General features: G+C 39.1%; 1 protein-coding gene across 1 annotated transcript; it reads left to right on the top strand.

Annotated features, from left to right (window-relative positions):
* Positions 1 to 726: 726 nt before the first annotated feature.
* LOC140162368 (uncharacterized) lies at positions 727 to 13,765 on the top strand. Its single transcript, XM_072185578.1, has 10 exons — positions 727 to 998; positions 3,395 to 3,585; positions 5,589 to 5,814; positions 6,195 to 6,297; positions 6,899 to 7,652; positions 10,188 to 10,298; positions 10,665 to 10,809; positions 12,145 to 12,243; positions 12,781 to 12,930; positions 13,333 to 13,765. The coding sequence occupies exons 5-10, from the start codon at positions 7,147 to 7,149 to the stop codon at positions 13,507 to 13,509; spliced, it is 1,188 nt and encodes a 395-aa protein (XP_072041679.1). The 5' UTR covers positions 727 to 998; positions 3,395 to 3,585; positions 5,589 to 5,814; positions 6,195 to 6,297; positions 6,899 to 7,146; the 3' UTR covers positions 13,510 to 13,765.
* The last annotated feature ends 2,982 nt before the right edge of the window (positions 13,766 to 16,747 follow it).

The raw sequence follows: 16,747 nt of genomic DNA, 5'->3' as shown, positions 1-16,747 counted from the left end.
TTATCCTCGCACTATAGTCTAATGCTCTGCTCACTGGGCCACAACGTATCAGGTGAATGATTACCGCATTATCATGAACAAGTTTGTTCGATCTTGTACATAATTGCATGTGTCGATAGGTTTCACCCTTTAACAACACGTACCCTTAATGATCAGTGATAAAAGTCGGCTTTTACAGGGATGGCGCTCTCTCATTTCCATGAACTCTATAGCGCCATTAGGCGAACGTTTACGGTATGTGTATTCGGGTGTATCGAGATGGAAACTGTGCGTAGATGGTATAAGCCCGGGGTATAAGATAATCTTTTTTGTAGTCAAACCTTTTCATGGGACTTTAAATGGGATAGCCCATTGAGTGTCTATAACGAAGATCCCCTGGCAAAAACCCCGAACAAAAACCCTAGTCGAAAACCACGCGCGGGCTTTCCAAACGCTTCAAAAGTTCACTACTTTCTCAATGTTTTTGTTTTACAACTTGAGACCTTGTGACGCCAGGTTTCGATGACCTTAATTCGACGTGCGCGGGTGTATGCATATGTGTATATCTTTCCATGTATACATTTACTTTTGGGTGATAGATGCATGGGATTTCCAATTGTCTAATTAAAAACTGTTAAACTCATACTGAGAAATAAAGAAAAATTAATTAGTCATTGTCAGCCAGCCAAACTGCGTTATCATCATGACACAAACAATTTAGTAACTCGCATGCATTATACAACTTGGTACTTTTTGTTTGATAAGGAGGACGATAAGGAAGCAAATTATTCAGCACTACAAATGCACGAGAATTGCATTTCTGGACTAAATCACGAACATTGTACTTAAGGCCAGTTATAAAATATCAGAAGGTATCAAAAGTATTTGTCCTGATTTTGAAAGACACTGGGACACATACTGTTGTCAAAACGTCTTTATCTACCATGTCTACTATCGTCAGGAATGAGCCTCGACACATGCATATTTGTAATACGGAGGAGCTCAAATCTGGAATTTCAGTAAGTACAAAATCAATGCGAAAATAATAGTTATGTCGAATATGAAATTTTCATATTGGACATAGGCCTATAAATAGCTAGCGCGTAGCGAACCTTATTTCATATTGGGACAAAGCGAACCTTATTTTCATTGGACATAGCGAACCTTGTGTGTGCGCGCGTCATTGGGCGAACCTTATTATCGATAGGGCTAATATAGCGAACCCTTCGGCATAGCCAGCGGACACTAGAATCCTGTTCCGTTTTCTGCTGCGACAAACGCTATCTTTTCCATTCTCCCTTTTCTCTCTTTTGTAATGTTTGTGATTTTCCACTCGAAACAGATTCCCATTGTATAGGTTTTTATCGGGGAGAAGTTCGTCACCACATCGTTTTGGAAATACGAAAAACAGCAACGCGCACTAGGACCGCGCAAAACTGTAAAAGCACGCAAGACGTCAATTGTGATACGCCGTGTCTACGGATATAATTGTCGATTTACTGAAGATAGACCCAAGTTGAAAATTGCAGCAGCAGGAGCACTTTTAAAATACAGTGAGGCATATTGTGCTACCCCCCCCCCCCCCGGGTGCTACCCCTCCCTCCCCTCGGATATCTCAGCTTACGTTAGATTTTGGAACTAAACTTTAAAACTGTTAGTATCTCTCACCCAATACCTGACAAATGTGCCAGTAAAGAGTGAATCTGGTTTATGTAGGCCTTAAAATAAAGGTATCGGTCACAAACACAGGGAAACCGTATTCTGCATAGTATAGATAATAATAGGAGCCTACTTCCAGAAAAGACATCTGCTACTGGCTTGTTTTTTACTAGTTGAACTTCCTGTATAGTCTATAGTTCAATTTCTGCGTTGCCAGTTTAAAGCGATACCAGCTACCGACCATGATAGTGCTATTGAATTAAAATTGTGGAAAACAAATCCCCGAACAAATTTAAACATTTGAGCGGAAAGTATATAGAAGTAAAAACGCCCTGAAAACATTGGATTAAGCATGAAGGCTGAGATATTATAGTGGGCGTTTTTGCGGACGTTTCTCTGTGCGTGAGACGTCACGTTTTCCGTTTTTCAGATATCGCGATTTTCAGATGTCCGCTGCGACCTTCCGTTTTTTCCGCTCAATCAAATAATCAGCTTTTCTCGGGGCTTTGTCCGCCTTATTGACGTCTTCTACAGCGAGAGACGCAAAAACAAAAGCGCCCACAAGATATCCGAGTAGGTCTATAATTTGCAACTACCACTGCGTCAGACGTCGCGTTTTCCTTCTCCGCGGTGTTTTCGGTTGTCCATTGACCTTCTGTTGTTTCCGATCAAATGATTACATTTGATCGGGAATGATTTGTTCGTTTTATGGACGTTTTCTGCAGGAGAAACGTGGCGGAAATTTCAGCCGTCGCTGGTCGCTGAAGACGCTGGCGGAAAATAAACCGTAGCGCCAGTCTCGACGGCAAAACCTGCGACGCCTGCAAGACGTCTGACCATGTTTAAAGGTCAAAATATACATGATGATATAGTCAAACGTTTTTGCGGGCGTTCTCCGTTGCGCCAGCGCCAGCCGTCGTATTTCCGACTGTCCGGCCCAATTTTCCTTGCGCCGCTATCTTTGATTGTTTCCGCTGAAATGTTTGTCATGGCGTCTTCCATAGCGGAAGACGCCGTTGGAAATTGTATCCACTGCGGAAGATGTTATTGCGTCTGTCGCAAACGCCGTCTATATTTTGAACTTTTAGAAGCTAAATATTTTCAGTTAGTTCCAGTTGCGACAGAGGCAGTGATTAATTTTCCGCTACTCGGCGTCTCCCGCAGCGACTATTTATTTATTTATAACATTCGGCCGAAGCCAGGCTAAACCCAATAGTGCTCAGAGGCTACTAAATTCAAGGGATGACTACAAATTGCCTTAGCGTCTTCAGCGTTGCAAAAGACGTCCACAAAGTCCAAACAAAGCTGATACTTCTTCTTCTTCGGCATCTTAATTATTCATGTCTGCCGCAGCGTTGGACGCTGCTGGAAATTGTCCCCGCCGCGGCAGACACTTTTAAAATTAAAATTAAACTTTTAAAATTATTGGCTGCGTCTCTTGCAACGTCAATATGCACGCAATACGTCCGACTATAAACAGGCCTTCAATCTTGCTCAAGGTCGTTGTTTGGCACTATATTTTGGCAAAACAGTTTGTGAAAAAGTTGGTAAGTTTGAATACAGTTACGTTGTTCAAATGTGCACACAATTTATGGTTAAGTTTTCAACTTGTCTAAAAGCATCTTTTTGCAACTTCGTAATACGAGTAATATTGTCTACATCCGCATTGTTAATGTAAAAAATCATAAACATCAGCATCAGCCATCCTTTACCAAATTCTATGATAAAATTTTTATAATATATTTTTTACTTGCAGCGAAAGTGCCACCTGAAAGGAGGTGATATTAAAGTAGAGCGCCCTGGTTTGGAGAAAACCCGCATCCATCTGAAGGATCTAAACGATGTCACGATGCAGGAACGAAACTGTACCATCGAAAAACACAGATATGATTTCATCATCTGCCTCAAAAGCGAAAATGATGTGGTTTACTTGAAGGCTGACACCAGGTAAAGGGCTGTGCAATTTATTATGTATCAGAGGATGATTTAAGGAAGCCCCATCATGCACTGCAAACTCCCAAACTCTGTGCAAAAGATGTTGTTTTAGAACTGTGTGTGTGTCATTATTACTTGGTCGATTTCAGAACAAAAGTGATGTGTGTATAGGCCTAAAGGATAATTCACACCTTCTGTAGATAACATAAAATGTGAAATCGACCAGCAAATTAACAGTGTTTATTGTAAATATAGCAGTACAAATTCAAATTTTACCATGCATGTCTATGCAGTATAGCAGCGCAGTGATGTCATGTTACTCATACAGCTCTGCTCACTGCACAGTTAACACAGTGGGAAGTTGGGTAGTGCTTAAATCATCCTCTGATTATGTATAGAGCGGCACATAGTTATTATTACGCCACCCCTAATTCGGATATATTTCAAACATGTGCAGTCCCTGTGTGAATGACCGAGCTTAATTCGTCAGAAGTGACTCTGACTTCGTCAGGACCAGAAACATATCTGACGAAAGTTCGACCACTCAAACAGGTACCGGCTGCAGCAGTACTGTGATAACGGCCGTCGTTACTGTCTTATTATAATGTTATTATTCTGATGAATTTAACGGCTAATTTCAGTGTGTATATAGGTGGGGGTGTCGGGAGAGGGGTTGCATTTTCCCGACTTGGGTTTATATCAGTCAAACAAAACGAAAAAGGTTTTAAAAATAAATAACAAAAAGTCAAAAAAAACAAAAACAAAAACGTTTTCCCTGCCCCGAGAAAATTACATCTGATGCCACCATTGGTTGGTTGGTTTAAAAGGTCACTTCGTATACGCTCATAAAGTAAAGTAATGCTAAGAGTTATCCTGAACAGACTAAAGCCGCTGAAGAACAGCTAGGCAGGCTTCAGAGCAGGAAGGAGTACCACAGAACAGATATTCAACCTTAGAATAGTGTGTGAAAATAATTATCTGCAGCACCAGCAGGACATATACCATGTCTTCATTGACTTTAAGAAGGCGTTCGATAGGGTGTGGCATGCAGCGCTTTGGACCACTGGGAACTTATGAGTGCAGTGCTGCACAGGCAAATGGTAACATTGGCCAATGGTTTCAAACAACAGCCGGGGTTAGACAAGGATGTCCGATATCACCAACACTATTAAACATATTCCTTGAAAGAATTATGGCTGATGCGCTAGAGAACCACAAGGGAACTGTCAGCATTGGAGGCAGAACAGTATCTAATCTTCGATTCACTTATGATATAGATGGTTTAGCTGGCAGTGAGCATGAACTAAAGTCCCTGATTAACAAACTCCATCAAACATCACATAGGTATGGAATGGAAATAAGCGCAGAAAAGACCAAGCTGATGACCAACAACCCAACAGGAATCGATGAAACAATGGAAATAAGTGAACAAAGATTAGGCACAATAACCAGCTTCATATCTTGGTGCGATTATTTCAGATGAAGGGTCAAAACCTGAAGTGCTCTCCAGGATCGCACAAACAACCAGTGCCATGGCAAAACTGAAGCTTATGGAGTGACAAAAACATCTCACTGGGATCAAAATCAAACTAATGCACATCCTCGCATCTTCCTTTATGCTTGTGAATCGTGGACACTGGCAGCAGACCTGTATGGGAAAGAGAATACAAGCACTGGAGGAGAAGAACAGTGAAGCAAGCCATTGGTCCCATCGATAGCCACATCTCTCGCTCGTCTGGTTTAGCAAAGACAATCCTGCAGGGTACAGTGGATGGTTCAAGAAGAAGAGGAAGACAGAAAAAGAGATGGGAAAGACAACATATGAATGGACTGACCTTTACTTTGCAACCCCACAGAGGGCAGTGGAAGAGAGGAACAGATGGGGAGAGATTGTAGAGAGACGTCATCAGTGGTGCCCCGACAACTAAGCCGGTTAAGGGCGCAGTAAGTAGTAAGTAAGGGTCTTTGGTGCAAATGTCATAAAATTCTTGCATCTGATTTGTTTTGTTTTTCAGGCACGAAATGGAAGAGTGGTACAAGGCCTTGCTGACTCCTCTCACAGCTCTTGGATGGAAGGAACATGATAACCCAATCACAAGAAGAGGGGGAATAATTCGGACATGTCAAAGCGTGAAGAGCAGAGCGCCCCCACGCGTGTCCCCGCTGAGGCAAGATAAGTCAGCATCGGTGGCTGTGGCAGAAGATGTATTTTAAAATACGGGCACAGATGAGCAAGCAAAGGTAAAATCACAGGTGCTCGAAGCGACAACGGAGCATTTTGTTCACCAGTCTTGGAGTTTCCCACTATATGCGAGATTTTTTTTCCACGAGAGCAGATCTATATAATTATATATAATCACATAGCCCAAGAAAGAACAGGGTTACAATAATTACAAACTGACATTTAAATTTACTATCATTATGATGAGCAAATACTGACAATAATACGGAGGCTCGAACTCGCGCGGTAACCGCTCCGTCAAAGTCTATAATAAAGCACCTTAGGCCAACCGATTGATTTTTTACAACCCAAATTACAACATAAATGTACAATTGCATATGTAATTATCTTCCTACTTTTGTTGGGTCTATTATCCGCTGTATTTTCGATTCTGTTCCAGGAAAAAGATGCGACTGTTTCTACTCCGAGTTCAGACGGAAGTCGTTCTAGTATATCAAGTGAATGGTCATTATCGTCGAAGAGTACAGAAAACAGCCCAACAGGTATTGCTAATTATATCAGTCAAATTGTGCAACGTAATATACAGGGTGTATCAACATAAATAGATTTCAGATGGTCAGAGGGTACGTCAGACATGATTCGAACCGGTGATTCATTTGTAATTCTGAAGATGTAGTCAGAGATTCAATATGGCTGCCATTTCAAGCATTACTATTTAAACGTTGTGGTTTGTTTTTATTGCATAGAGCTATTCTATATGGTCCGATTCGCTTGCTCGAGGGAGTGACGTAATATAGTGACTAGTCGTTCGCGCATGTAAAAAAAAAAGTTCGTTCCCCTTATAAAAATCGGCGAAGGTAAGTAATGCCGGTCTTGTTAGAGACTAAGAAGTGAACATGACCGGTGAACTCACCAGACATAGTAAGCTGGAGCAAACAAAATAGTTCCAAATAAAAACGCACAGAAATCGACATTTTGAAAATATTATTTGTATGTATTACAAAATTAAGAGGATATTAACGTTCGACCGCGTTGAGCTATTATACCCATAGAGTCACACATGCTAAAATCTTTATTTTTTATGGGTCAAGGCTGTCAGGGACACTTACACTACTTTCGTCATTTTTGTATTCTTCATAACAGATGACCGTTCAGAACCAAACTTCTACCCCGATGGTTCATCGATTAAAGCTCCTGTACCATGTACAGATCTCAAGGAGCACAACAAAGACAGTATTGATGTGAGCAACCCTCAAGAATTCAATAATCATGTCGATAACCTTGTCGACACTAACTATGTCGACAATATCCCAGTCCACCAACGGCATGTCGACACTGACCATTATGAAGTCAAGTTAGAAGATTTTACCCAGGAAGATCATCACGTGTACATGGCTCTTCTGAATCGTGGAGCAACGGCACTGGATCCAGTAGCTTATGATGATCAGATTTTCAGTACAGGTGCCGCAGCAAGAAGCAGAAGAGTTGGTCGCAATAGTGAATATATATCTATCGAATCTGGCGCTTATCAGACCCCATACCAGGAGCCTGAGGTAAAACTCCGAAATCCAAAATCCAGGAACTTGAAATCTGTAGATGCACCAAGTCCACTCCGTAGCAGAGAGAATTCTGTTTGCAACGTTGTACAGCCACATCGTATTCAGGATTATCCCACGTGTAATGCGTTGAGATCTTCATCGCGCCCACTCAAATGGGAGACGCCAACCAACAATGATGCAGCAAAGCCACTGCGTAGCAAAGAAAACACCTTTCAACGTGTTCACACAGTACCGCGTAACCTTGAAATCAAATACAGCGGCAGATCATCCAATGATGGCAGACGGTCGTCACCACCGTTACCTGCTCGTGATGGGATTACCAATCACGCTTGTTGGAGGTCTGTTTATTTCTTTCTTATATCAGTATCTCTGATAAGCTGAATTTACACTTCATCGCTGATTGGTTTTGACCAATAAGGTAACGCGCTTTTCCCAACGCTTCAAAAAGAGGGTCACCAATAGTTTGACGCTTCGGATGGAGTGTAAATTCAGCTTGGTTGTCTATAAAGAAATGGAGCAGTGATGTCGTCACCCTATAAGCCATACGCCATAAACCTAAGACTAATATCTTAATCTTATCCCGAGTCCTAATCCTAACCCATAACCTAATCCTAACCCGTAACCATAAAGCTTTCATGGCCCTTATCACTGATGATCTTAAAACGTGCCTGAGGAGGAGGGGAGAGGGGGTTTGTAAGCCATATGGGCACTGAATTAAAAATCTCGAGCCAATGGGAATGGACTAAGCGATACGAAAAGGATACATAATATGAAAAGATTTAGAAAAAGGCTAATCTTGTCCTGTACCCGACCCGTTACACATGTGAGGGATTTCCCGCGATTATGTATATAATGGGCGCATCCAGATATTTTTTGGCTCTCCCCCTAAAGAAGACATGGGAAAATCTTAATCTTTTTTAAGATCTGACCTCGTAAATCATAAGACAAATGAAATAAGAAAAAACAAAGGAAAGATCATAGCCAGCAGTAGTACATATAGAGCATCATGCCTACGGATTTCATCACAGTCTTACCTTAGCACGCTGGTAAGCAATACAATACAATACAATACAATAAACGGAATTTATATAGCGCCTAAGCATAAGTATGAACAAAGCGCTTTACAATGATCTTAAAAGTACAACTTACACTACATCTTAGGCTACACTTAATGTACAACTTAATTAAAAATAAAAAACTTAGTTTGGAAACAGATAGGTTTTCAGGTTAGATTTAAAAGTGGCCAGACTATGTGAAGTACGAAGTTTTAAAGGTAATTTGTTCCAGAGTTCCCATATGTTGTGTGAGTTCTTTTACATTCAAGCAGACTGCCTAGCATGTGATCGTAGGAACATACCATCAGAAAATGTGTGAGATTTTAGGAGATTTTGTATGTACAGTGGTGTTGTTTCATGTCTACTTTTATAAGCGAATGTGAGTAGTTTGTAGGTAATACGCTCATTTACTGGAAGCCAGAGAAGCTCTTTCAGCAGAGGAGTGGATATGTTGTGTGAGTTCTTTTACATTCAAGCAGACTGTCATCAGCATGTGATCGTAGGAACATATCACGGACTCTCATGTTCAAGTGTGTGTGTGTGTGGGGGGGTATATACCCCCTCGCATGTTGGTGCTCGCAATTGCTAAGGACGGCTTTTTACCCCTAAAGAAGACATGGGAAAACTCAAACATTATGCAGTCATGTCTACAGCAGAATTCACCACGACCTTTGCAGGACTTAAACCCCATTACACCAAGATAACCCTCATTCAAAACAGCTCAACTATGTTAAATCAGGGATGTGTCTCATATCCCTGGTTAAATCCATAAACATATGTGTCTGATTTACCTGTGCGATATCGCAATGTGCTGTGATGAAATAGGTATTATAATTTCAGTTGGATGCACCATTACAAAGCAAACGCACATTTACAATACTGAGCGTGGCCTTTGTTTCCGAAATGAGAACAAAAGTCTGCATATTGTTATCCAGCCATGTTGATGGTACAACTCATGTCAAACTTGTCACATTTATTGTGATCGTATCACACAAGTAAATGAGAAACATGTCGTTTTAGACTTAACACGGTGGAAAAAGTTTTTCCATTTTTTAGCTCCCTATCGGGCAGTCAGAACTCCATATTTGGGAGGGCTCGACAACAATCTTCCCAAAATCGCATTTTAATCATTTTTAGATGACCATAGAGGTAAAAAATTGAAGTTTTTTACAGCTTCTATGGCGAAAATTGATCAAACCGATCACACGATGGTGCTCGCTCGAAGTTGGAGCTATCTCGAGTCAGCTGTTGAGCACAATTTGCCATTAAAATTACACGTCCGACTGTTATGAAATTCTGGAAGACTCTCTTCGGAAAAACAGCTCGACAACAGCTTTCCCGTGACATTTTTTACTTCAAATTGTAGTATGTTAAGGATGAACATTATAATTCACATGTGAGCCTCTATGGCTAATATTGGGTGAAGGGTTTTCCCTCCAGCCCACTAACTAGTATATTGCTTATACATGCAGTACAGTGAGTGAGCTAGAGGTCAATCATCAATTGGAGCTGTGTGTGCACTGAATAGGAAAAACGGACAGTAACTGCATAATGAATTATTGGGAATCCCATGTCTTCTTTAGGGTAGGTGCCGTTAATTTCTGGAATAGCCCAATATAAGTGTTAAAGCAGAACACTTAACATCCCAGGTACAGTTTACACAATAGAAACTAGAATTTATATCCATTATATCAGTATTGTGTAATATCAATCGTTCTTTCTATTTCTAAAAAAATCGCTTCCTTGATTCATTTTCTTATTATTATTTTATTTATTCTTTGTTTGTTTGTTTCATATTTGTTTGCTTGTTTTGCACAGACGATTTATGGAAAAACAGCAACAAGGGGAGTACGTCACAATTGAGTTCCACAAATCGGATCTGCAGGCGGGTAAACGGTTACACTTTGCCCAGATTAAAGGATCGATATGGTAAGTAGGCCCCCAAGACGGATATGTTCAGTAGATTCGGGATGCATGATTTTCAGCCATTTAAGTTTAGATTCGTTGTGCGTTTCAGCCATATCGGTTTATTGATTGCCTTCGATTTCTTGAAAATTTGGTTTAAGAAAGGGTGTTTTTTTCAAAATTTCGGGTCTGTTTTTCGAAGTTCGAATTAAAGTAAAATATAGCCAATTTACTTAAAAGCCGTTGCCCAATACCAGTATTATTTAATTTCAATGGATTGCGATATTTGCGATAGCGCCAGTTGATAAAAAAGTGGATGTACTTATAACGGTATTTATATATTAGCTATTATTAGCCTTATATGTATTCTTTCACAAATTCATCTTGCAGGATCTGTTCATGGGAGTCATCAGGTGGCATAGCACTAGAACAACAGTTACACCCTGGAGATGAGCTTATTAAAGTGAATGATATCGTGGTCAAAGGTCAGGATGTCAACTTCGTCCATACCGTGATATCTTCCATAGACACTGAGGTACAACTTTGTAAGATCATGAGATGTAGTTGAAAAATTAGTCCATGAAATTGGTATTCACTGAGGACCCAGACTGAGGGCGTTTCGGCGTCTATGAAATACCTTTTCTATAAATTCTTATATTGATTGATTTTAGTGCTTTAAGGGGTACTACACCCCTGTGGTAAATTTGTGACTATTTTTTGTATTTTTCTCAAAACTAAAACACACTGGTAACAAAAGTTATGTATATTATTGGGGCAAGGAATCCAATTACTACACTGAAATTTCAGTGACTCAAGACAAGCGGTTCAGTATATATGATAGGAAATGAGGTACATCCTAGCGGTACCTCATTTCTTATCATAAATAACGAACCGCTTGTCTTGGGTCACTGAAATTCCAGTGTAGTAATTGGATTCCTTGCCCCTATAATATAGATAACTTTTGTTACCAGTGTGTTATTAGTTTTTGAGAAAAGTGCAAAAACAGTCACTAATTTATCGAAGGGTGTAGTACCCCCTTAATTGGCTAAAAATTGTCCAAGTACTGTTTTATATTTACAAGTCTGTATTTATCGATTGTGAATTTAAAGTTGAATAACTCTCTATAAAAAATAATATGTTTAGGCCCGGGCCCTATGTGAAACGCATTAACCCGCTATATCGCGAAGGTAAAGGTTCGCTATGTCAAATATGAAATAAAGGTTCGCTATGTCGAAGGTTCGCTATGTCAAATATGACATTACAACAAGTTGCCATAGACAAAGTGACAAACTCTGAGCCGGGACATCATCACCCAATTTACATCTCGCCACGCGCCATCCACAGCCAATACAATTGGAACACCAAATATGGGCATTATAGTGGTGCCCGACCAATAATTATGGATATTGCATGGTACATCAAGGGAAAATACCAGGATGGTGTCCAAATTTGGCTTGAATATACCTTAGGCCTAAAAAAATTGTTTGAATTGCGTAACCCGACCAACCCGACCCTAGACTTTTTTTTCTTATTTTTTTGCCAAAAAATTAAAAATGTTGTTAAAAAAAACCCCTAAAATTAAAAAAGAAAAGAAAAGAATAAAAGCAATAAAAAGCATAAAAAGTGTCTTAGGCCTTATGGTCGATACTATCGAGTGAGTTTGCAATGTCAAATATGAAATAAGGTTCTATATGTCGAATATTATAGCCCTACTCCTTTAGGCCTACCCTAAACTCTAACCCTAACAATAACGAACCTAATTTCATATTCGACATAGCAAACCGTCGACATATCGGGCGGACATCCGAAAAATGCGCTTCACATATTTATTACACAACCTGCATTCCACGCATTTCTTTTTCTTTATCAGGTTCGCTTGACGTTAAGAAGGGCTCCACATGCTATGGCGCTAATCGTCAACCGTACATTTCCAGAACAAGATTTAGGCATCAAAGTGGAAAATAACATCGTAAGTTGAATTTATTATATTTTTTAATATTTCTGTATCGGGATGAACCACGATTGACCACGATTTTTTATGTTCTTTCCGTTTTTGTTCCATTTACATTATTTCTATTATGTGTTCAGCATTTGTGATCCAGCTGATATCGTCTGCATACTGCAGATTTGAAGTAGAGGTCACGTTTTACTGTATACTTATGATCTTTCATGTGTTTAGGAAGTACAAGTCTTCTCCTGTAGCTGGTTTATTATTGTCATCAAGTGATGCGGCAAGATAACGGGTGAATAAAAATGGGCTAAGGCAATCACCCTGTGGCTCTCCGACATTCGAGTGGATGTCGGGTCCAGTATTGCTTCCTATCTTGACCTGAAGTTCGACATCCTTTATGAGTATTTTCATTGTGTTTGTAGCGCGTTTGACAGAATTTGTAATAGTTTTCCTCTGTCTACCGTGTCGAAAGCTTTGCTCATGTCGAGCATTTCAATGCAAGAATTAAAATCTAAATCTAAATTACGAACATCTTTAACTTTAATGAACTTGCAGATAAAGTCCATATCAGCGTCCGGAGCGTTTGGATCGTCCACTAATTTAAAGTTGAAGACTACTGGAGTCATTACTGCGGGGACATTAGTTGATTGGGCGATAACTGAAATCAACTGGCAACCTGTTAACTTCTATGCAAATACTAAAGAGGTTAGTTGGATATTATATCAGTAATTACCTTTTCGGTAAATCCCATAATTCCCTGCGGTTAGACCCCCAGATGTCGTCATTTGACGTCACGTCGCCTCAAATGACGACATCCCAGGTCTAACGCATGGAATTATGGGAATTACGGAAAAGGTCAATTGACCATTTCGGAATTTTCCAAAAGCCTTTGCGATTAAAACCAAGTAAACGTCATGGCGATGTACTGTCGGTGTGTGCGCATGTACGAATCAATTGCAAAAGATGTTGTGAATGGTCGAAAAGGCATATTTGATCTTGCTTTTAAATGTAAATTTTTATCATAATACTGAAAATAAAATGAAAATAAATTATCTTATAGTTCCGCATGTCATTGATTATTTCATGCGTTCCTCTATACTTTATCAGGTGGAAACACTACTCCATAGAGGTAAAAAGGATGTAGCCTTGGTAGTCCAGCCGTCCGATCTAGTAGTCGCAATGAAGGAGGAATCAAACTTGTGTTCCAAATGCGGGGTAACGCCTAGCCCGCCAAGCTCACCAAGATGCTCCAACTGTAATCTGAGTTTGAAATCAAATTCATGAATAATTAATGGATTTGCAACGTGATGATTCATTAACTTAAGTAAGGGGATATTACACCCCTCGATAAATTTGTGTCTATTTCGCATTTTTCTCAAAAACTAATCACACACTGGTAACAAAACTGGTGACTCAAGACAAGCGGTTCAGTATATATGATAGAAAATGAGGTACATCGTAGCGGTACCTTATTTCTTATCATAAATAACGAACCGATTGTCTTGGGTCACTGAAATTCCAGTGTAATAATTGAATTCCTTGCCCGTATAATATACATAAATTTTGTTACCAGTGTGTTATTAGTTTTTGAGAAAAATGCAAAATAGACACAAATTTATTAAGGGGTGTAGTATCCCCTTAAGAGTTCGGAAAGTCAAACAATACGCGGGCTCGGTGCAACACTGTCGTATCAACTTTTTTGAAAATTACTCGGATTTGGGTACCAAAATAATTTTCAGAAAATAACAAAGACAGATGGTGTATATAATAAAATATACAACTACACAGGATTAATACAGCTATTATCTGGTTTACCCATAAAGTGTGTTTAAATATACGAGTTTTGAACACATCGTTTACCATGTTTACGACCGCAACTGGTGCGGTTTATAGTGAATCAAATTTCCCGCTAATACAGTTCTCTCAAGTGTTGACGTACACCGATGTCGTAACTGAACATCCCCGTGTTTATACCAAGACAGCTAAGCTAGTGCCGCGTGTCAGAGTCCCTCCGGTTTTCAGACACCGCCGAACCACCGATTAGAAGAAATCGGGAAGCGCCGTACAAAACCTTGACGGCTGATGGCAAGAAAGTAGAGAGATTGCGAAATTTACGTGAAACGTGACACGGGAACGCGAACGGCAAGCTACATTAGTCGAAAATCGGTTATTATGCCCTCTAGAGGGTGAAATCTATTGTGAATTGGTCAATCGTGGAATTACCGTAAGGCGATTACGTTGCGGTTGGTAGCAAAAAATGACGTTCCAAAATGACAAAAAAACGCAATATAAAATGCAGAAAAATGTTATGTTTATCATGTTATGAAACGAATCAAAGTATCCTAATAGAACAAGTAGAGTCCGACATGTAATAAAATCCATTTTGGGGGTTAAAATTTGATCTCGTATAGACAAGAAGAAGTGAACAAATTTCGATTTTTTTCGATGCGAATTCGAACAGTCAGATTGCCTATTCATTTGTGTGTGGAAAATGCCGTCCAAAAATCAGCTTGCGAAGAGGCGTCTTAGACAAGATTGTGTCGTGTTACGGCATAAATGCGGTATAATTGTCTGTTTGGGACGGGGAACAGAAGTTCGTGCAACGCTATTTTTCGCCTTGCTTTTTCGTTGTGCATTAAACAGCTGTCAAAGTGTTTTGCTTATGAATACTATTCAGTAAACTCCAAAATGTTTTTAAAACATGATAATGCACGTGTTTTCGGTTTTAGTTAAAACGTTTTGATAACATATCGATATATGTTTATATAAAAATCATGAAAACTCGTGTTACACTGAAAAAATAATACAACAACATTTTAAGCCAAAATTCGAAATGCTATAGTAAAATATCATTTGGCAAACATATTTAAGTGTCTATTGTGTTAGAACGTTTATCAGCAAGTTTAGAACAAATGGGTTTTTGAATGTTATTAAAACTTTTAATGCCCTTGACCCTCACATAACCTTTAACTTTCATCGTTTTTTCAGGATTGTTTCATTCCATTTTCCCCATGGATTAAAAACAGAGGTTCCAAAGTAAAGTACCATTTACGCATACCAATACGGCTTCTGATACAGTGTCTCAACAGAAAAAATCAAGGGTCACAGCTGCCAGAATCCATGTGAGCGGTTCATCTTCCAGCCCTTGGAAGCCCTGCTGATTCTTGTATATTCCGCCATCATGCATGGCCAAAAAGATGTAATTTTTTCCATTTTTAAGTGAGTCCGCTACATATGGTATTGACGTCAAACAATGTCTCTCTCTATATGCACAGCCGCGTATTTATGGCGTCCTGTTTACTCGCTGGCGTGCCCCAGCCCCAAGAGACAAGTTTTAATGTCACTACCACTCTGAATTGCTATACTGTATAAACGTGATGCAGTGATGTCTTTTAAGAAACTGTTTACTAAATGCTCGGACCCTTTCTTTATTTAAAGGGAGTCTCTGGCAATCACAACATTATGCAAGAAAAATAATTATCAAGCACGCATCACGTGCTTTTATTTAAAACAAACTCATAGTGACCATAAAAAACCAATAACAACATCCGTCTCTCAACACGCGATATTCAAAATTCCCGGGCGCGAGAATTTTGAATATCCAGTCTTGAGAGCTGACTGTTTTTATTCGTTTTTAGGGTCAATATGAGTCTGTTTTAAATAAAACCATGTGTTTCGTGCTTGATAATTTTTTTCTAACATGTAAGGCGTAATGTTTTGATTGCCGGAGGCTCCTTTTAAATGGGCTGATTGATCCCAAATGTAAGTCAAGTCTTGAGCGATGCTCATTAGTAACTGTGTATCTATCGTAGCATAGTAACTGAACATCGCTGTTGCTGGTTTCAACTTGATGTCTTAAATCGTTAACATAAAGTACTATAATAAAGAAGAAACAAATGTACATTTTAAAATGGATTAACGATAAATTTATAATCAATGATGTGCATCAAAACGAAATTAAGGCAAACTTGTCCGACGTCAAATTGATTTTGAATTACTAAAATAGTACAGAGTAATAAGGTTGAGCAAACTCATACGGTACCTTTTATAATTGTCATGAATTCAAAGAATTGTTCATATCGTGGCCCAAATGTCTGATTCTATGTTGTTTATCGAAATAATTATGATATTTAAAGGACATAGCCAATGGTATAACAATTTGTACTTCCTTTCCCTTGATAATCATCTTACAGTTACTGTTATAATAGTTATAAGGTTGTAATATAAGCATTCAAGTTTATGTTCATTGGTTTGTTTATTGTGTTTACATGGAAGATTATGTTTGAAATAAAACATGCCACTTTGATATTGCATTACTTGTTTCGAAATTGTACGTGTTGCAAGCATCTTTTGACACGTTTAATATCTGTCAAAATATACAGTATTCAATAAACCAGTATTTTTGCCTAAATATAAAATTGAAAGCAAAAAAAGTACAAAAGTAACAACTCGCCAGAAAAAGTAGGTGACTCAATGAAAAAAGCTTAATTCAATTTGACATACTATTTGAGTAATTTTTGAT

This window comes from Amphiura filiformis, chromosome 10 (genome assembly GCF_039555335.1).
Source record: "Amphiura filiformis chromosome 10, Afil_fr2py, whole genome shotgun sequence".
In the NCBI taxonomy this organism is placed as follows: Eukaryota; Metazoa; Echinodermata; class Ophiuroidea; order Amphilepidida; family Amphiuridae; genus Amphiura; species Amphiura filiformis.
Note: the sequence above shows the minus strand (reverse complement) of the source record. Positions and strands in the feature narration are given on the sequence as shown.

Excerpts from the sequence above, each read along its gene's own strand:
- LOC140162368 (XM_072185578.1), top strand. The coding sequence starts at position 7,147 with ATGGCTCTTCTGAATCGTGGAGCAACGGCACTGGATCCAGTAGCTTAT. Across the intron at positions 10,810-12,144 it reads TATCTTCCATAGACACTGAG|GTTCGCTTGACGTTAAGAAG; the intron begins GTACAACTTTGT and ends TTTCTTTATCAG. Across the intron at positions 12,244-12,780 it reads TCAAAGTGGAAAATAACATC|ATAAAGTCCATATCAGCGTC; the intron begins GTAAGTTGAATT and ends ATGAACTTGCAG.